The sequence below is a fragment of the Schistocerca cancellata genome, chromosome 5 (assembly GCF_023864275.1).
Source record: "Schistocerca cancellata isolate TAMUIC-IGC-003103 chromosome 5, iqSchCanc2.1, whole genome shotgun sequence".
NCBI classification, from domain to species: Eukaryota; Metazoa; Arthropoda; class Insecta; order Orthoptera; family Acrididae; genus Schistocerca; species Schistocerca cancellata.
The window spans coordinates 615,347,153-615,369,410 of NC_064630.1; the positions used below are offsets into that span (position 1 = coordinate 615,347,153).

At 42.6% G+C, this 22,258-nt stretch overlaps 1 protein-coding gene across 2 annotated transcripts in view; it reads left to right on the forward strand.

Moving 5' to 3' along the window:
• The window catches only part of LOC126187956 (clavesin-1-like), a 280,773-nt gene that overhangs the window by 234,078 nt on the left and 24,437 nt on the right, over positions 1-22,258 (forward strand). For both annotated transcript variants that reach the window (XM_049929335.1, XM_049929336.1), the window contains exon 3: positions 16,542-16,701. In XM_049929335.1, coding sequence (XP_049785292.1) covers positions 16,542-16,701 — 160 coding nt within the window. The remainder of the gene's footprint in view (positions 1-16,541; positions 16,702-22,258) is intronic.

Sequence of the window (22,258 nt, forward strand, 5' to 3'; positions counted from 1 at the left end):
TTGCAGTATCCGTTGCAGTTCGCCGGTAGAAATTTTGCAGTCTGAAGGTTTCGATTAGATTATTATGTGGAATCCTCAAACAAAAAATTCTTCTTTTGGTATCTAATTAGTGACTTGTCACACATTACAGTAGTTTATTGCGACAAATAGATGTTTTAGTAACTACTAGTATATGTTATTCTGATTGATTGAACATTTGGCAATAACGTTTTCCGTAAATATTTTTCCATCCTGCTAAGCAACCTTATTTTCAGTCAGAATGGTTCGCAGATGAGAAAGTAAGAGATGGTCTGGCGGTTCTGAACCCACTGCAGCTTACCCAGATCTCACGCCTTCGACATCAGCACCCACGCCCCAGACTTCCGCTGATCCCTCTACGTCTTGGACGCTTGCCACAGCAACAGGATTTGGGAACGTGCAATTTTCTAAGATAATGCTCACATTTTTTCCAATTATGACTGACGGTTCATGACAAGAGTGAAACAAATACTGTGATGGACAAACAGATAATAATGCATTTGTCACAAAATCACTTCCTAAGTTTTATTTTCTTAATTTTGCTGTATCCTTATTTGTGTCCTTCACTGTAGGGATTTTATGTGTGTAATATTAATTTGTTTTGTAATTACAATTGGGAAACAAATATTTGTTAAGGCTCCCTTACTTTTGATCTGATTTAGCAGACTTCAATAGAGTGATTTCTTTCAAATAAGAATGTATTTTTATTTAGCTCCAACTAAAGGAGACCGGAAAGTGAGGACCACACTGATGAAAATCGTCACTGACGACGAACTTCTAAGGATCCTGGCAGAAGGTGGTGAAGAGGACATTCAGACATCAGTGACGATGACGACGGGGGGTTTCTGGAGGAGGCAAATTTAGTTTAACTTCCTGGAGATGAAGATGACGAATCCCAAGTACCTGGCTCGGCATCTTGGGTAGTGTCGCTTCAGCAGCCCCAAGGCGACTGTCCAGACAACGGATCAGGTAAGCCTCCAACACCTCTGATTCTCATTTTGCAATAAATCTCGTACTCACTGTTGACGTGAATCGTCTAAATACAGCTGTAGACATCCTAAACTTCTTATTAACCGACGAACTCCTTGACCATATTGCGACACAAACAAAAATTTAAGCAGAGAGACCACACAGCCTTCACCAATAGTAATAAAATGGAAAATTTTGGATACAGTAGAACTGAAGGAGTTGCTTGGTTATTGTAGCAAGTGGGAAACATTCTATTGTGTGGAACGAGTGATTATTGCAGCACTGACCCTGCACTCTTTGGCTTACCCTGCTTTTGTCGAGTTATGTTCTAGGATGGAATTTTTGGGTTCTTGCAAGCTTTGCATTTTGCAAAAATTCCAGAACCAAGTGAACCTATATCTGCTGACAGGCTGTATATAATTCGACCCTTGCTAACATTTTCCAGAACCCAACGGACAGACTAATATTACCAGTCAAAAACCGCCTGAGGGTTATTGTACATACGCATTCCTTTGAACAAGAGGTAGGTAGAAGAGGACACGCTAGTCCAACAGTCCATAAATTAATGTGTCTACACTTTATAAGGAACTCTCACAGTCAGAAGAATTAGTGTGATGCACACATGTGAAGCGTGAGGCAACAATGCCACGTAGACACACTCATGCTTCCTACAGCCAACTCAACGAGTTTGATAGGGGGCAAGCTGTGGCCTTCACAGTGGCAGGATGGTCCTTTCGGAGAATTGCCACGCAAGATTGACGTGCTGCTTCATCTGTGCAACGATGTTGGTGTCAGTGGTGGGCGTGAACATTCTCACGAACGTAGACGAGGTTCCGGAGGTCCATCCAGCACAGAATCCCGCCGTTATCGTCGTATTTAAGGGCAGCAGCAGAAGATAGTACAGTTACCACTGCACAGATGACAGGAATTGTGAGCCCCGACTTGTCAACATGAACTGATGGCAGTTATTAGCATATCTCTAGGCCTCCTTGTACTCTCACCACAGCATCGACGTTCCACGGTTCGACTGGTGCCGCCATAGGATCACTTGCAGTGGCGTGCTGGTATCTTCAACCATGAAGGCTGATTCTGCCTGCTCGCAAATGATGGTCGTATGCACGTACGTTATGGACCTTCTGAGCTCTGCTTCATAGAGTGCATTCACCCAACACACAGACACCATCCCAAGCCTGAGGCTCAGGGGTGCAATAAGCTGTTGTTTCTGGGGGGGGCGCTGACCAGAACTCGGTAGATGCTGTGTTCAAATGTTCAAATGTGTATGAAATCTTATGGGACTAGACTGCTAAGGTCATCAGTCTCTAAGCTTACACATTACTTAGCCTAAATTATCCTAAGGACACACACACACACACACACACACACACACACACACACACACACACACACACCATGCCTGAGATAGGACTCGAACTTCCGCTGGGACCAGCCGCACAGTCCTTGACTGAAGCGCCTGAGACCGCTCGGCTGATCCCGCACGGCGCATACCTTTAGACCCGTTCTTTTCCTGCAACAGTTCCAGTAGTATAATTCTTCCCCCGCACTGCCTGTGAAATTCAATGTGCTCTGCAAGAGGGCAGAGAATTTCCTGGCCAAAAAGATTTCTGGACTTGTCTCCAATAGACCATGTGTGGTATATGATGCATCGAGAGGCGACTTGTGCGGCTCGTAAATCAACAACTCTTACAGAGCTATATGAAGATGTCTGCACCGGCCGATGTGGCCGAGCGGTTCTAGGCGCTTCAGTCTGGAACCGCGCGACGGCTACGGTCGCAGGTTCGAATTCTGCCTCGGGCATGGATGTGTGTGATGTCCTCGGGTTAGTGAGGTTTAACTAGTTCTAGAGGACTGATGACCTCAGATGTTACGTCCCATAGTGTTCAGAGCCATTTGCACGATTTGAAGATGTCTGCCAGGCGTGGCATAACATTTCCCAGGACAGTGTCCGCTATCTGTACGATCGACAGGATGCCGGAGTCAGCGCCTGTGCTGCCGCCCGTGGAGACTGCACCACGTACTAAACGAAGTGTTTCGGCATGGATCGATACCTGGTTCCTCAAAACCCATTGTGCTATTGATCTGTACATGTAATCATGTACTGTTACAGAAACAAATCATGAGTGAACTGGAAACCTAAAGATGTGTATTAATTTTTTAGTCCGCAGCGTATTTTATATTGATTCGTGTTCCGGTATCCGAAAGAATACAGATGTTATGACAACTTTTTTGGATAATATTTTCCCTATCTCTAAAGTTACGTTATCATTACAATTTCGCATGTAAGAAGCTTATAAGTATCTCCTTAAAAATTATTTATTACGCTATGTTGTGTAAACTCTTCACGAGTCGGGTCAGTGAAGTATCCATTAAGGTTGTGAGAGAACTGTACGGACTCAATTGTTGATGGGCAGTTGGTCTGAAGTGTGCAGAAGAAGAACTGTTTATTCACTTTAGCTAAGAAAACAAATAAAAGATAAATAAATCCATACTGAAGCAACAAGTGAAAATTTGTACCAAAGTTGGGTTTCGAACCTGCGTCTCCTCACTAGACACATGCGCTAACCTGTAAGCCACGCTGTTGCGGTCTACTCTAGAACACCTTCCCCCACAGTCTAAATTCCTATCTGCACCTCAGCTCACTTGGCACTCCCCTCTAAACTTGCACAGCACTCCGAAGGTTCTCCAATTCTATTGCTGTAGCACGAAGAGGCGAATGCCAATTGGTGCTGAACCCGGAATGAAGTTGGAGAGTCCCTGCAACGCTGTTCGTTTTTAGTGGGAGAAACAAGTGGTCTGAGGCGTGAGTGGGAATCTAGACTGAGGAGAGGTGCGTGCTAGGACAGCCCACGCAGTTGTGCAGAGTCACCGTGCCAGTGTGGCGTAGTGGTTGGCGCAGCTGCCTCCGCTTCGGGCGCCGACCGGGAGCCTTCTGGGTTATTTCACTTGCCGCAGCGTTGCTTGTGTGAACTTTTCCTCGTTAGTGTTGTTGTGTCTGAGGAATGATTTATAATGCCACCGTTCCATCTGTCTGTCCGTGTTCGTCTACTTGCGGCGGTATCGACAGCTCCGCTATGGTTGCCATTGTTACCATGTGCATTCCACGGAGAGGTACTGTGAGCTTTACTTCTGATAAACAACGCGACACATGCAGCCCTGGTCTCTAAAAATCCAAGAATGGCTTGTCGGTACAATTCATGTGAACTCTGATCAGGTCCACACCACTTATTTTGTGACGCAGACGAGTAAGAGTTTTATGTGAAATTTGTGAACCCCCTTCACGTTGAAATATTATTGTCGCGACATCATTCTCAAATGAAGTTCAAGCATCGTAATAATTCCATTAGTATGGTGTCACTTGCACAGGCTGAAATTGACTATACCAGAGTGTTAAACCTGCCGCGGAGGTTGATATCAACTTTCTAAATGTCATATTGACTTCTTACGGTAAAGTCGAAAACGTCCGTCGTGAACGTCGGTCTACTCAAGACAGATTACAGTGCTACAGTGAAATTCATTCCTTGGAAATGCATGTCAAATGATATACTCCACATTGTTGATACATATCGTGACAGTTTAGTGGTGGTTTATCGGCTGTGCGCTCGGTCCTTTTTGCCTTTCTGTTTCTTTTTATTAGTTTGTTATTATAATTACTTTTTTCTCCCATTTGCAGCTTATATTACATGAAGACTTCACTATGGACTACTGAAGTTTCATGATAGTACCAAATCATTCTGATAATATAAAAAATAGTGATTAGGCGACCCAGGCCCATATCCTGGCCTTTACACAAATTTTCACTCTTCGTTTCTGGTTGCACAGTTTGCATTTCCGTAACGGATCACATTGGTAAGATTTTACTGAAGCATGACATCAAACTGGTCTTTAGACCATCAAAGAAAATAAGTGAAGTACTCAGATATGTGAAGGATAAACGCCCTCCTCTGTCGACATGTGATGCCTACAAAATTCCGTGTACATGTGGTAAAGTTTATATTGGAAATACGAAGAGGAGCATAAATACTCAGCTAAAAGAGTTCAAAAGTCTTTGCTGACTAGGAAAAATAGAGAAGTAAGCTGTGGCAGAGCATGCTCTTCAGTCAGAAAACCACGAAGTGAAGTTTTCTGAAACAGAAATTTTATCTACAACATCAAATAATTATCCACGATTATGTATAGAAACCATTGAACTTTATAAGATCGGGAATATGTTAATAGGAAAGAGGAGGCAATGAAACTTACCGACGTACGTACAGTTTTGTATCCTGCCTGGAAGGCGGCCCGTGGGTCTGTTCCTGGAAACTGAAAGGTTGGCAGAATGAAGGAAGCGAGTAGGAGCAGGTGAGGTAAAACACGTCGGTACTGCAAGTAAGTAAAATTGGTTTACTGGTGCATGAATGTATACAGAGGCATACATAAATTTGTACAGATGACCACGTAGGTGCGAAGATTTAGACCCATCATAAGTAGTGCAAAGTATCTATCTGAAGCGAAGTATTCCGGCCATCTGCTCTTGATCAAATGGGTGGAATTTGCAGCAGCGCTCGTAGAGCTGAACACCGCCGGCTAGATGGCGGTGTCGTCGGTGTCGGTGTCGTAGTGGCATCCTATGAATTAGCACCTACGCCATGGTATCGTAGGTACCGATACCACATCCCTTCCCCCTGAAACGATGCACCTTCATTGAGTAGGGCTTCCGACGGCGGATGGAGGCGGCGCAAGAGAGGGGGTGGACAGCCGAACTGCCGGGGCATGCTGTCCACCCGTGTCCCCGAACTGCTGACGAGGGGGCGAGGAAAACGCCCCGTGAAAACCTAGCCAGGCTGCGCACTGCCACTGGGTATGCTCGAACGAGGAGTCGGAGCAGCGGCCTCCATGGCAGGGGGCGGCATGATAGCTGGCTCAGTGTCCATCGTTTCCAGCACGACGGCTAGTGGTGGTTCCGTGGCGGCGGCGAGAGGCGCCCGTCCTGTGCAGGTGACCGGACCAGCAGCGGCGACGACGGCAGGAGCGCCCGCGGCGGAGGCGCGAGCGGCGGAGGCACCGTCGGTGGGCCATGGACTGAGGCGGCAGAAGCCGTGAAGATTACAATTCTGCCGGAAAACAACTAGCGGCAGAAAACCGAGGACGGCACAAACGGATCTGGTTCCCGTGTCGCTTGACAGTGCCGGAGGGACCAAAAATGACAAATAAGGCGCTGCCAAGCTGGCGAGGAATGCACCCCTGCTCCCAGCGCTGCCTGCCAGAGAAAACGCGATGCAACACCAAATCATGTGACTCCAATCCGGAACGAGGCGAAGCAGTTGGAGGGCGCAGCGCCGGGTGCAATAGTTGCAGGAGTGACCGATGGGCGTGGCCATGTAGCAGTTCCGCTGGGGAAAGGGTGCCGCGAAGCTGGGAGCGATAGAAAGCAAGGAAAGTCCAGAGTGCACGTTCGCGAGAGTGCTCATCTGCAACATAAACGTAAGCACAAAGCGTTCAGCCTTGTCGTTCGACTGGGGGTGGAATGGGGTTGAGGTCAGATGGCGAATGCCATTAGCAGCACAGAATGCTTCAAACTCTGAGGACATGAATTGGGGGACATTGTCGGAGACAATAACTTCAGGAAGGTCCTCAATGCAAAAAATAGACGTCAAAGCCCGAATAGACTGGCAGATGTAGTAGAAGACATAGGTACAACAAAATGAAAGTTGCTGCACGCATCAGTAACTATCAACCAGCGGGTGTGCCAGAAAGGACCCGCAAGATCAATATGAACGCGCTGCCAAGGTGCAGTGTGAGTCGGCCACCCAAAGAAGCGCTGCCGGGGAGCAGATTGATGCTCTGCGCAAGAGCGACAGTTAGCAAGCAAATTCTCAATTTGTTTATCAATGTTGACCCAAGTGGAGTGACGAAACGCTAATTGCTTCGTCTGCACTATACTCCAATGACCAGCGTGCAGTAAACGCAGGATTTCCAACTGCAACGAACGAGGAAGAACTACACGAGGCTGATAATAGTCAGTTCGTAACAAGATTAACACCGTGGTGTACAGACAAGTTGTGACGTTCCGTAAAGTAACGTCGAACAACTGGATCACGAATCTGGGTAGCAGATGGAGGCCATTGAGTACGAAGCTACTGCAAAAGAATCTACAAAGAAGCGTCGGCGGCAGTCACGGAAGCAATGCGACGAAAATCCACCGGAAAACCATCACCTAACTCTTATCATGCGAATCAATAAACATGCTCGATAATTCTGAACAATCAAACACTTCGTCAAGACCGAGAGACAGACGAAACAAAGCATCAGCATTGCCATGCTGGGCCGTAGGCCGAAACAAGATTTTGTAATTGTAGTTAGACAAAAACAAAGACCGACATCACAACTTTTGTGCCGTACGGGCCGGAACTGGCTTTGACGGGTGAAACAACGACATCAAAGACGTATGGTCGGTGACCAAATAGAACTTTTGACCGTACAAAAAATCATGAAACTTAGTTACTGCATCGACAATAGCTAAAACTTCCTTCTAGATTTGAAGATAGTTTTGCTGGGCAGAATTGAGCAACTTACACGCAAAAGTGATCGGGCGATCGAGAGAATTAAAACAACTAAACAACTGGTTTGGAGGGATCGAAAGAAATCAAACAGCGATCACTCATCAAAGCAAATTTGAGCTTGCGGAAAGCAGCGTCACATTACTAAGACCAAACAAAAGGAACGTTCTTACGCCGAAGGCTATGCAAAGGCGCTGCAATCTGCGCTGCATTTGGTATAAACCGAATATAATAAGTGATTTTGCCCAACACTAACTGAAGTTCATTCAAGATCCTGGGCGCTGGTAAGCCTCTACTCGCGCTGAGATGTGACGGCGAGGGGTGGATGCCCTGTCCGTTAATCATATATTCTAAATACTGAATCTCAGTTTGAAAAAAATTGCACTTGTCTCTGTTAGACTTGAGTCCTGCCTGAAAAAGTATAGTAAATAAGGCACGCAAAATTCTGCAGAATAGAAAGTAACACTGACTTCTGGCTTAGCAAGCTACTTAAGATACAGTTCATAGGCAATGACAAATTCTCAGAGAATATATAGAACGGATACTGCTGCAAGGGATGAGCTACAGCTCAGTAATGATGACCGGTACTGTCAGAGTGACGTAGCCCAGACTACCCTAGACTAGACTCCTCGTTCAATTACTAAAAAAAGCAGAGATTCAATGAGAGGAAAAGAGAATAATGGATGGCAGGGGAGGGTATAAAGAATAACTACGGGAAAATGATACGGCAGCCGACCGGCTAATTGTTTATGTGGATAATAATAAGTGTCTTTGAAGACACTAGCCAGCTCTCCATGCCACTCTACCGTGTGCGAGTCTCTTCATCTTCGAATACTACTACAATTTAAATCCTTCTGAATCTGGTTAGTATATTCTTCTGTTGGTCTCTACAATTTCTGCCCTTCCCCCTTTCTCCCACTTTCCTCCAGTAGTAAATTGGTGATCCCTTGATGACGCAGAACGTGCCCTATCAACCTATCCCTTCTTCTAATCAGTTCTAGTCAGTACCTCCTCATTTGTAACACGGTCTTCCCATCCTAGCTTCAGCATTCCTCTACAGCACCGTCCGCCTGATTTGAGTGGTAACGTGCTTGCCTCCCATGCACTGGGCCCGGGTTCGATTCTACGCTCGTTAAATGGGTGTTTTGTTGCCCTCAACATCATTTCATCCTAATCACGGGCATGCAAGTCGCCCAATGTGTCGTCGACTGAAATAAGACTAGCACTCAGCGGCCAAACTTCCCCAGATGGGGCCTCCAGGCCAACAGTGCCACACGCTCATTTCATTTTATCAACAGCACAATATTTCAAGTTTGAATTCTCTTCTTGTTTTAAATTTTATTGTCCGTGTTTGACTTTCATACATGGATACACGGATACACTCCATACACACACTTTCAGAAAAGACTTCGTACCGCTTAAGTTCAAATTCGATGTTAGGAATATCTCTTCTCCAGAAAGGTATTTCTTGCCATTGCCAGTCTATATTTTATATCGTCTCTACTTCCATCCTAATCATTTATTTTGCTGCCCAAATAACACAGCTCGTCTACTATTTAAAGTGTCTCGTTTCCTAATCCACTTCCATTAGTATCACCTGATTTAGTTCTGCTACAGCTCAATTTCCTCGTTTTGCTTTTATTAATGTTCATCTTATATCCTCCTTTCAAGACACTGCCATTCCGTTCAACTACTCTTGCATGTTCTTTTCTGTCTCTGACAGGATTTAATTTCACCAGCAAACCTCAAAATTTTTGTTTCATCTTCCTGAACTTAAATTTCCGCTCCAAATTTCAATTTTTTTTTGCATCCTTTGCTGCTCGCCCAATGTACAGACTGAATAACATCAGTGATATGCTACAACCTTGTCTCCCTCACTTTTGTAGCATAATAGTAAGCAACCAGAAAGAAATTTAATTTCTTTACCGCTTTCGGGAAATTAGTGCCCTTCTTTAGAAGTTTATATCAGTTGCATTATTCCCGAGCGTGAACAATAAGATGAATACAGCAAAATGCTCTTCTCATCCACTGCTTCACTTACATGCTCCTCGGCTTTAACTAGTTACACTACTGAAAATGCTTCACCACTCTTTCTGAAATGTCAGGTATACTTAGGCATGGAAATGTAGCAATGCAGTATAGAAATTAAAATTTTGGACACTAATCTGGTGAATATGAGTTTTTGTGGAAATTGATTTGCACTTCCTTTTACATTGAAAATGCATTTCTGGAATATTGCGACATTATATTACTTGATGAGTTTTACACCGTTTTTTCAGTCCCTTAACCCCATCTAGGCTCTGAATAATAGATATAATCATCGAGGTTTTTTTTTGCTGCCTACGCATCTTGCGTATATTATACAATTTTCCAACATATTAGGTGTTGAAAACAATAAATTTACTGCCGACCGATGTGGCCGAGCGGGTCTAGGTATTTCAGTCAGGAACCGCACGACCGCTACGGTCGCAGGTTCGAATCCTGCCTCGGGCATAGTTGTGTGTGATGTCCTTAGGTTAGTTAGGATTAAGTAGTTCTACGTTCTAGGGGACTGATGACCTCAGATGTTAAGTCCCGCAGTGCTCAGAGCCAGCCAATAAATTTACTACACTATTGTTTTTTGGAACATTGCAACCATCTATTGATAACAGAGAGAACTACTCATAGTTCTAAGAACGAACTGCCCAAGTTTCTACAGAGCAACCATCTGTTGGTGGCAGTAACAGCCTCAACCAAATCGTGGTGCAAAGGTCGAACTGTGTTCATTTCCTACAATGCAGGAATCTGCTAGTGACAGGATCACCCGTTTTTTTAAGTGCAACCATCTGCTGGTTACAATAGCAACTAGGATGTGAAACAGGTCTTGATTATTTTTTGCATCCTCTGATTTAGTGAGACAGTTATTAGTCATACTCATTATCAACATATATAAATTCCTAGTTCAATATTTAAATTTTATAAACAAATGTAGGTTTTTAATTATTTACAGAGAAGTGAGCTGTCTATTCGGTCCATCAGTGCCAACTGATTTACATTTTGAACGAAATTTATCAATGTGACTGGCGTTTCAGGACCTAAACGAATTTGTGGCAGACAGTAATGCAAACACGGTTGACAAAATTTTCCGGAATTCAGATACTTGCTTGGCTGCCAAGCACGGGTATGTGGGGAGAGGGGCATGATGTATGCTTTATAGAATTATGTTATTCGGAGACCTTTAGTGACAAGAGACCGTTTTTTTCTGATATGAGTAGCAAAGCTATAAGCAACCATTGCTTCCGCTTTAAATTCATACAGTGAGAAATGTCCACCCGCTGACAACAATAGAAACTGACAAACTGTCACCTTCAAGTTGTGAGAACCTGGTGGTTTGAGCATAATGTGTAATCAGTATCCAGGTCACTGCAGAGTTGTCACCAGCTATGTTGAACCAAGTTGGTGGATCAAGTCGGCTGTGACTTAGGAAAAACAATACACAAAAAACTAACCATTAAAGATTAACAGATTCACACTTTACTCACTGTCAGTAGGTTGCTTTGTCCTAAACGTAACGTCATCGTGTTCGGTATTAGCACTGTGACAATAAATTAGCAATTAATAAGTATCTGTTCACTGCTTAACATAGGAATACCTGTAACCATAACACACTAGACTCCGCTAGTTCTCTAAAGATACATATTTTTGTTGTTATTACCTCGCAGGACACAACATAACATTAGTCTTTCACTTAAAAGAGAGCCGTGGATTATGCAGAACTTGTGTCAGGCATTTATGTGGTCCTCGATCTCGTCCGGTAACAGTGGCAGTGAACGGTGTGTATGTTCCATGTGCAATCAGTGCAGTAAGTTGGTTTCGACACGACGTGGGGAAATCGCAAAAAGGAACTGCCATGTTATCCCATAACTACAAAGTGAACTAACCTGCGCTATATGTTGGCGTACAAATACAGAGTGTTCAGTGTGCATATAAGGAATGCTGGAGCACTCGCATACTAACCGACAAGAATCGACGACAACCGTCCACTCCTCGTCAATGACAATCAGTTAAAACAAGAGCAGGAATTACGTAGTGAACTACATGCACTTGACATCTGCACTCAGGTACCTCGCATAGAGCCACTGCTCACAAGACAACATGAAACTGTGCATCTTCAGGCGACCAAGAAATACAGAAACTGTATGGGTTGGAGGTACGTGACATGATCCGACAGTCAGCTGGGTTGTCTCTTTTTCAAATCGTGCAAGCCGTCGAGTGCACTGACGACCCAGGTGTGTGGAGGATAATGCTCAGGCCGGAAGTTAGTGTTGTTCCGGAGAAATGTTTAACATTCTTTGACTTGGGAACACTTATTCAGACTGCCACGAATGTGAACCACAATATTTGCTTCAGCACACTGAATGACCAATTCGCCAAATCTTCACGATCAATACCTGCCTCTGTAGCGAAAGCTGTTAACGCCCTCTAGTTCTTCACAATCATGAAATGAGAGCATGTGGCACAGTTGATGGTGACCCGTCTTCCGGATAGCGACTTTAATCTCGGCAGACCCATTATCTCTATTCGATATCAGTAGGCTACATGCCAACAATCCGGTTTCGCCCTCAGGATCCTCTCGCCATGGCGCAACAGGGAGACCAAATATGAATGATTCTCACAACCACGCGTTTGTACGTAACTAGTCATACACAAATGGTCAGAGCCACACGGGGGTAGCCGAGGGGCTGAGACGTCTTCTAACGGTTCGGGCGACTCCCCCCGTCATAGGGTCGAGTCCTCACTCGGGCATGGGTGTGTGTGTGTCATCCTTAGCGTAAGTTAGTTCATATTATATTAAGAGGTGTGTAGGCTTACGGATCGGTAACATCAGCAGTTTGTTCCCATAATACCTTACCACAAATTTCCAATTTTTTACAAAAATTGTCAGAATCGTAGTTCTCTGCGACAGAACAGCCCTCAGAGTGAGTGTTGGCTTAGGGACCGATAACCTCAGCAGTTTGGTCCCATAAAACCTTACCACAACTTTCCAATTTTTTTCAAATCGTCAGAATCGTAGTTCTCTGTGGCAGAACAGCCCTCAGAGTGAACGACTGTCGTTCTTGATCTTTTTTTTGTGGGGCGCTCAACTGCGTGGTTATCAGCGCCCGTACAATTTCCCAACCTTTGCTCAGTCCAATTTCGCCACTTTCCTGGATGATGATGAAATGATGAGGACAGCACAAACACCCAGTCATCTCGAGGCAGGTGAAAATCCCTGACCCCGCCGGGAATCGAACCCGGGACCCCGTGCTACCGCGAGACCACGAGCGGCGGACAACGACTGTCGTTCTTGAATGAGATTTTCACTCTGCAGCGGAGTGTGCGCTGATATGAAACTTCCTGACAGATTAAAACTGTGTGCCGGACCGAGACTCGAAATCGGGAACTTTGCCTTTCGCGGACAAGTGCTCTACCAACTGAGCTACTCAAGCACGACTCACGCTCCGTCCTCACAGCTTTACTTCCGCCAGTACCTCGTCTCCTACTGAAGTAGGAGAGCTTCAGCGAAGTTTGGAAAGTAGGAAGTAACGCTGTGAGGACGGGTCGTGAGCAGTGTTCGGGTAGCTCAGTTGGTAGAAACGTAAAGTTCCCGAGTTCGAGTCTCTGTCCGGCACACAGTTTTAATCTGCCAGGATGTTTCGCTGTTGTCCTTGTTTCGTGTAGTTACCAGACCTAATAAAGTAAGGGCCATGAACGGCGTCACATAGTGAGTGATCACTGTGAAAGACTCGCTACGTGATCGACTGAGACGTCTTTATGAGCAGCCGACGCTTTTGTGGGTCTCCATTTTGTCAGCTGCTCGAAGCGTGCAACATTAAGATTTGTGGGTCATTCGGATGGTCCAGTGGCCTGATATTGGACTGCATGGGATTATGAGGGCAGGCGTACACCTCGTCATGGTTTCGATAGACCCTGACTGTCCATCAGAACTGAGGACCGCCATATTGTGCATCAAGCGCACAGTAACCCTTTCACATCTACGTCTGCAGTCGCAGAACGAGTAGCGGATTGCCTGCAAAATTCTGTGTCCTGTCGCACAGGGCGGAGGCTGGGGGCACCGGGACTGGTGAAGTGCCGTCCCACGCCTGGGCTGACTGTAACAACACAGTCTGTACAAATGGTGGCTTTTGTGGTGGTGTCGTGACTGGGGAACGTGGACTCCCTGACGGATTGCTTCATATTGTGTTCAGCGATGAGTCGCTGATTCCACTACTCTGGGTAACTGCCTTCGGCGAGTGTGTAGGTGACCTTGGGATAGATCCCATTCATCGAAAGACTTGCAGAGGCACAGTGCTGTTACTCCTCTCGTTATGGTATGGGGAACCATCTGGTATGGCTTCAGGTCACGGCTGGTAGTGATTGAGGGAACTGTGACGGCACAACGGAATGCCACGGACATCCTACGCCCTCCTGTGTTAACTCTCGCGCGATAGTAGCGTGGTGCCAGTTCTCAGCTGGACAACGCTCGTCTGCACATGGCCTACGTCTCTGTGAACTACCGTGTAATGCAGAGGTACTCCCGGGGACGGGAGGAACCCCTGTCCGTCCGCAACAGAATGTGTGTGTGTGCGCGATGAGCTCGGACATCAACTCTACCCCAGTGGATATATCCACGATACAAGCAGCAGACATGAGAGTTGTGTCCAGTTTGCCGGCCGGAGTGGCCGAGCGGTCCTAGGCGCTACAGTCTGGAACAGCGCGACCGCTGCAGTCGCAGGTTCGAATCCTGCCTCGAGATTGGATGTGTGTGATGTCCGTAGGTTAGTTAGGATTAAGTAGTTCTAAGTTCTAGGGGACTGATGACCTCAGAGGTTAAGTCCCATAGTGCTCAGAGCCATTTTAACGTTTTTTTTGTGTGTGCAGTTTGCCTCAGGAGAGAATACAAACACATTGTGATACATTAACCCAATCACTGCATGCATTCAATCCAGAGTCGTTGTAATGTCATACTGTGAACTACTTTCTAAGTTTAATCACTGAAATAACTTAACACATCATCTTATCCCGTGCAGTACTAACTCCAACATGAAGTTGTGATATGAAACTAAGGCACAGAAAAGTCAATTTCATATGCCATTTAGTGTCTTAAAAATTGAATGAAAAGTATCACGCTGAGGAGAAACGCACCGATCAGAAAGCGGACTCTTTCATATTCTTTTATTTTAAGGAACAAAAGAAACTCTACCGAATATGTGAACACACGAGTTGATAGAGCTTTGCTACGCTCGCCGCATTTTTTACAGTAAGAAAACCGGAATTTTCACGTCTTGCGAATCTGTATCTGCCGTGAAGGCCACTGACACTGTAATGGCAACAGGTATAGTTGCGTCGTTAAAACCTGTGCAACCGCTTCTATTACTAGCGACCCCAGCCGTCTCTTAGCATACTAGTTTTTGCTAGCACACAGCCGACAGTTACTTCGCGTCGGTCCTAGAGAGAAGGTCGGGATCTGCTGCTGAGTACAGTTTGTGCGGTGAGTCTAACGCCTTCAACAGTGGTTCCTTTTCAACCTCGACGTTTTACGACCACAGTTATAAATGCAGTGATAACAAGTTCGTGTAACTTGCGATTAGGTGATCTTAAGGCTAAAACTGACTGAATCGCACAGTTAGTTGATTAACAATGATTCTACGCTCAGTGAGTGGTATTCAAAGTAGTCACTAAGCAAATCGTGTCCTCGACGTGAGAGTGCGTCCTATGAAGTCATAAGGATGACCTAAATATCAAATCCGTCACAGTTATTTGCTGTTCAGTAGTGTAAAAGTTAAAAAAAATGGCTCTGAGCACTATGGGACTTAACTTCTAAGGTCATCAGTCAGCTATAACTGAGAACTACTTAAACCTAACTAAGGATATCACACACATCCATGACCAAGGCAGGATTCGAACACGCGACCGTACCTGTCACGCGGTTCCAGACTGCAGCGCATAGAACCGCTCGGCCACTCCGGCCGGCAGTGTGAATGGTTTTCAACGGCAAAAATAAGTTCAATTAGTAATAGGCACTCCTCTTGCTCATGTCAAGCTGTTAGAGGATACGCTTGTAGCAGGCCATCCTTTTTTAGATTTTATGTGATTTCCCTAAATCAGTCCCGGCAAATGCCTTTTAAGGGGCTCTGCTGATATCCTTTCCAATCCTTGAAACAATACAACTTGGCTGATACGACTTTATAAACGCCAATCTTCCTTCTTCCATTTCTTTTAAGCAGTCAGTGGTTAAGTGTCACTTACGCCTTCGGGCATTACTGTTAGTGAACTGGCGATCTGGTTTAAGCGACTGTGTCTACTTTCTGCTTTACAGCAATGACAGACACCGACAACTTCTTTGGGATCACGGCTGTGGAGGTGGCGTACGTCAGGAGGCAGCTGGGCACCAACGAGGAGGACATCAAGGCGGCTGTGACATCACTGCGAGAGTGGCTCAGGATGCAACCACACTTACCCGACGCCGTAGGTCAGTACGTTTGTCACACTAGAGGCCATATATTACGCCAAGTAATGCGCACAGAATCATCATAATTTGTGTAACTACTGGGATGTAATACTTTGTACATCCAAAAATTATTTATCTCTTTTATTCGCAGATCTAGGGCATCACTTTCTTATCGTGGGTGTATCTGAAATTCGCTATAGTTTATTACACATTGTACAAGTGCAGAAATAATTCAACTATATCTTATTATTGATGATCTATTTCTTTTATGGATAAATGTAAAACAAAAACTTATAGTTTTGTGTATTAATTTGCGATTGCAATATAAGAAGTGGATTATGGACTATACAAATGTGTTAATGACACAAATATCACAAACATCTAAAAAAAATTATTTCTTAACGGTTCTATCGTACGAAGTTTTATACAAGAAAACTGTTGTCGATATGGTAATCCTTTTTGTGTTCTGTACACTTAACATCCTTCTAAAAATCTACCTTCATAATCTCTATGGGAAATCTATGTTCCAGAGGACTCCTTCGTTGAGCGGATGTACATCAACTGCAAGTGCAGCATGGAGAGGGTCAAAGTAGGATTAGACGCGTACTTCTCCCTGAAACACAGATTCCCCGAGTTATTAATGAACAGAGATGTAAGAGGATGCGACATCCAGTTTGCAATGAAGCATGTGTGAGTTTTGACCTTTCTTAGGCTTTTTAAATTTACAATAGCGTTATTATTTTTTCAGTAAGTAGTTCCCTAATGGGGTTCGTGGCACAGCTCACAGATCATATACGAATTTAGCCCAAAAAAGCATTGTTGCGCGACAAACTTTTCAAAATTTTCTGGCACTACTTCGAGTATTCCATAATGAAGATAATATGACATAGCTCCGCACTACCATCTAGTTACGAGCGAGCAATACGAAACAAGTCAAATTTCTCGAGCACTTAAACACAACTATGCACACTGACTGGATAAAAATAGCAACAGCAAGATGGAGGGTTGACAATCAGGAGCTGCATGCGATTGTGAAAGAGAACAGTCATTTCAATAGAAATTTGGTAAAAATTGTCATTCCAAAAGAGATGTTAAACATTTTCAGTTCGAGTGTGGTGTTGAAAATCATATATCAGATCTTTCTGGCCGATCATGACCATATAGACAAGTGTACCTTTCGGAAGTTTTTCATTCAATGTGACACAGTATTTCATCGTTGTCTTTTGTGTAGTTAAAACATTTATTCTTAGAGTCTTATTTACAACAAGCATAGGATAATATTGAATAAAATTTGGTGAACCGACATCACCATTATATTCTGTGACTTTCTTAAAGTTACAGAAAGTGTCCAATCCTTCAAAAAATATTTGGTGGGTCTATATTCCATATATCTCGAGGAAAACTTCATTTCTGCCTTTCCTTGTATAGATATTATGCAATTTGATGTGATCAAATAAACAAATGTCAATCGACTGATTTTTTTCCTTTTTGTCTGGAAAACAACAAAAATAAAGTAAGACATATCAGATGCTGTAGAATTGTAGACATTAGTAATAGATATAGAAATCAAAATTATTCCTCCCTATCCAGCAATCTCCACGTTTTGTGGTTTAAAGAAAGATATGAGAGTCTTCAGGTTTACCTTCTTTTGGAAGAATATCTTTTATGTGAACTCCAGCATCATTTTTATCACTCCATCAAAGAATGACACTGCTGCAGTTGGACTCAAAGTAAAAATTACAGATAAATCTCATTCCCACATAATTTCTATATAATCTTTAAAAAAACGGCAAAATAACTGTAATGGGTTAAGTACATCATTTTGCTTCCTTTTTATCTTACCATTGTTAAGAATGTGACCTTCTGTAGCTAACTCATCACCTAGAGATGAATTCAATCGAATAAGAGTAGATGAACAAATTAAAGGATACCCAATCCTAGACAATTAATGTTTTCCTTTCTCAAAGTCCTTTGTAACTTTGGACCCTACCTGTGTGTTCTGGCCTATACATTTCTTTATCCACTGAGACTGCTGGAATTTTTAAGACCCTGTGTATTTTTGTGAGCTTGATTCTAGTGAGAGGCACTGTTTGAGATTACTTTAGTGAACCCATATATTTCTGTTTGTCATTCAGCGTTGTCACCAATTTGCTTTCCTTCATTCTTTGAACAATTTTATTCCCTGCAGCTAATGGTAAATATTTCTGTAATTTATGTAATTCTTTCGAATATTCTAAATCTACTTCAAAACTTTATCCAATTTTAGCACTATCAGGTATTTTCTTTATTTTATGCAATCAAAATTATATGGGTTGTCAAATTCAAATCTACCATGTGGTAAATATTGGGTCATAGCCATACATAAAGACTGTTAACATCTAAATAAGCTACGTAATTTGATGTCTTGGTCACATCGAAATCCCTCAGATATTTGTTGTTTGTCTTCACGTATCTCTTGCAGCTGTGGGATATCAAATGTCTTTTATTCCAGTCTTGCATCAAAATACAAAGTCCTTCGACGATGACGGGTTTCAGTCAATAGTGACAAACTTCAGATCTGTTCTACAACATGTCCTAATGTGATAAAGCCGTACTGGCATCGTCGAAACATATAAATACACTCAGCAATGCATCATGATGTAAAACTAGAATATGGTGTATAATAGGCTACATCGTCCACACAGTCACTTTGTAACTGACATTACTGTACAACATGATGTTTTGTACAGTAATGTCAGTTACGAAATGAATGTGTGAACGATATGGCCTATCTTATACCATATTTTAGGATAAATTTTATTTAGATTTTTGTAAAAGTCGAAACGTGTAGTTTAAGGGCGGAAATGACTGTTCCACATCGCATTCACATAAAGCTGTAGTTATCAAACTGAAATCTTCCTGTTGCGGTATTTATCCATTCAATGTTGCATAGTTGTTTTTAAGTGCTAGAGAAACTTTTCTTGTCTCTGTTATATGCACGTAATTCATAAACATGTAGATGCTGATGATAAAATGTAAAGATATTTTCAACCCCAGCGATATACTGGGGTAATGAAAAAAATTATCAGTATTTACCTTCATTATGAAATGCTCAAAGTAGTGTTCAAAATTTTGAAAAATTTTACATATGATGAGCCTTTCTCTCTTACTTTTGAATGATTTTGGGCTAAATTTATATATGTTTTGTGAACTGTGCCAGGAACCCCACTAAGGGACTACTTCAGTAGTTTCTCATGGTCTCTGGTAATGGATGTACAGCTCTACAGAACAAGTGTACCATTAATTGGAGTCTAACCGAGTGCAGAGGTATGTTGTCTCGTCAGTTCTTCGTGAAATGATGTGATTACATATTTCGGGAAAACATTGGAGTCTTTTGTGCTACTGAAACAGTATTTAAGCATTTTCATTTACAATCAAATGAAAAATTATTTTTTAATTCTGTGGGATGCTGTGTCTTTCAGGGACATGACATGTAACCGTCTGGGCTGCTTTGAGTATTACTTTTTATTTGAACTGTAGGCCTATTTCAGTAATAATGCCATCATCAGTTTAATTGCAATTGGAAAGTTTATAAATTTTGGTACATTTCGTGTATTTCATGTGAATTATGAAAAATATGATTTCACATACGTTTTAAAGCCTGACTTCCATGCAGTATCGATGTTTCTGTAGCTTTCTATTTGTTACTGACTATATTTTATGTTAATTTAACAACAATAATTAGTTTTGTAGGGCTTCCTGACTATTCGTTCAGTAGTGGTCAGTAAGAAATTCCACTCTGTAGTTGAAATATGTCACAAATGCTGTCACTAAATGTCACCTACAGACTGAGATTTATTTCTGACCACTAATAAGTGAAAAATCAGAGCAAACCACAAAAATTATTGTTACTGTTACACTAACTTAAAATATAACCAGAACAAACAGACAGCAACAGAAACAACGGTGTTGCATGTAATTCAGGACTTGAAAACGTATGTATAATAGTATTATTCGTAACTCACATTTTATATAAAAAGTTTTCTATGACTTGTAAAATGTTGTGTTTCAGATAACATGACGATGGCTGTATAGCTGAAATAAGTAGTTAAAGTAAAAAATAATAGTCATAGCAGCGTGGTTGGTTATGTAAATTTATTACGACTTTGAAAAATCTGTCGTCAGTTTTATCAGTCGTTTTGCCATATAATTCGACTGTTCCTTTAATGAGTGTTTCGATCTCACAGCGTTGGATAGTTTTGTTAGGCTGCTCGAAATGGTATGCCTATTTAAAAACTCGTTGAGTGAAACGAGCCTTTATTATTGTGCAGTCGTATCGTAATTTCACGTCAGAATGCTTCATTCCTCTGATCTACGTTTTAAACAGTTTTGCTGCCACTAAATATCTTAATTTTTCCTTCTATAAACCTCGCAATTTATAGCAATGTGTTACGCTAAACTAATGTCTTCCTGTAGAACTATTTTCGTATTATAATTGTGTTCAGATAAGAAGTTTTGATTTTAAATTTTTGGTACATCAAATGTCCGTAATGTTTCACCAGTCGTAATTTTTTCAACGCCGAGTACTTTCGTATATGATCCTCGGCGTTACCCTCAAATCGTTATCGTTGCCTATATCACTAAAGAAATCCTTTCACATTAGGCCAGTATCAGGAACATGCCGAACTGCAAACTCCAAGTTATGTGTAATGAGACGCTAACGGTGGAATATGGAGACTGCAGTCTCCAAATACAAGTTTTTCCCCTGTGATCGTACTCGCACACCAAAAGATAATATAGTGTTTGGAGAGAAAGCGATACCCCCGTTTTCTTCCTACGAGAAAAAGAGTACAGACCAAACACTTCAGCAGATGACAAAACTTTCACTCTTGTTAACGTTATTGTGGCTTCAAGTACGTTCCTGTAAGAGCACAATATGTTGTGTCTTTGACAATTTCCAGTTTGGCTTCTATATGTCATTTACTCACCTATGATTCAAAAAATCGCATCTAACGTGCCATGAAAATTACTTTCTAATCAAGTCACACGAAAAAGTAGCTGTAGATCTACTCCAATGCATTCTACTTCAGATTCTTGGAACTCTAAAATCAAGATTCGAAGTGATGCAGGACGCGGGTCTCAAGGGTTTTATCGAATAACTCCAAAATGTCCCCTAAAAAACAAACTCGTGGTAATACTGCGCTAGTTGACATGAGCATCCTCATATTTTTCAACGTGTAACAGACAGGGAATTCAAGGATATCTTACCTCATCAGCTTCTTCACATCTTTGATGTTGAATTTTAACTTACTTAAAACGCTGCAGTAATACATGTTACCCTCTATATGGTCAAAGTTAAGCCTTGTATGATGTTGAATGAAATTACGGCTAAAAGGTATTTCAACCAATGTAACATGTCCAAAATTTACCGCTGGTTTGTGGCGTCTCACCACTAATTTCTCTCCTTTGCCAAATTTATCACCTCAGAGTAGCACTTGCAACCTACATACTCAATTATTTGCTGGATGAATCGGAATTTATATCTTCCTCCTCAGTTTTTACGCTCTACAGCTCCCTCCAGTACAATAAAAGTTATTTACTGATGTTTTAAAGTAATTTATTCTGCAGACAATCACTTGAATCATTATTTTATCAGTCAAATTAATTTTCATTATTCTTCTTTGGCACCACGCCTCAAATGCTTCGATTCCCTGCTGTTCCAGTTTTCCCACAGTCCATGTTTCCACAAATTGGGTCACATGTTCGATAATAGGATTTTCTTTGCCAGGAATGCCTGTTTTTAGGTCCTAACTGCTCCGTTCGTCATGGATTATGTTGCTGCTTACGTAGATGAATTCTTTAACTTCTTTTACTTCTAGATCACCAACTCTGATATTAAGTTTCTCGCTTTTCTTGTCCGCAGCTCGTGGTCTACTGGCTAGCGATGCGTCAGGGCTGGGGACTTTCTCTACCTGTGGACTGGGTGTTTGTGCTATCCTCATCATCTGATGTTCATGATCATCATTCGTGACAGTGGCTAGATTGGACTGTGTAAAAATCGGACTGTGTACAAGTTGGGACTTTGTACAGGCGCTGATGAGCACCCCAGAAACCTAGCATCATCGCTGTTCTCAGTCCTACTACTTCTCATTACTTTCGTCTTTCTTGAATTTACTCTATTCTATACCCATTAGACTGTTAATTCCATTTAACAGATCCTACAGTTCTTCTCTTTTACTGCGGATGGCAATGTCAACAGCGAATCTTA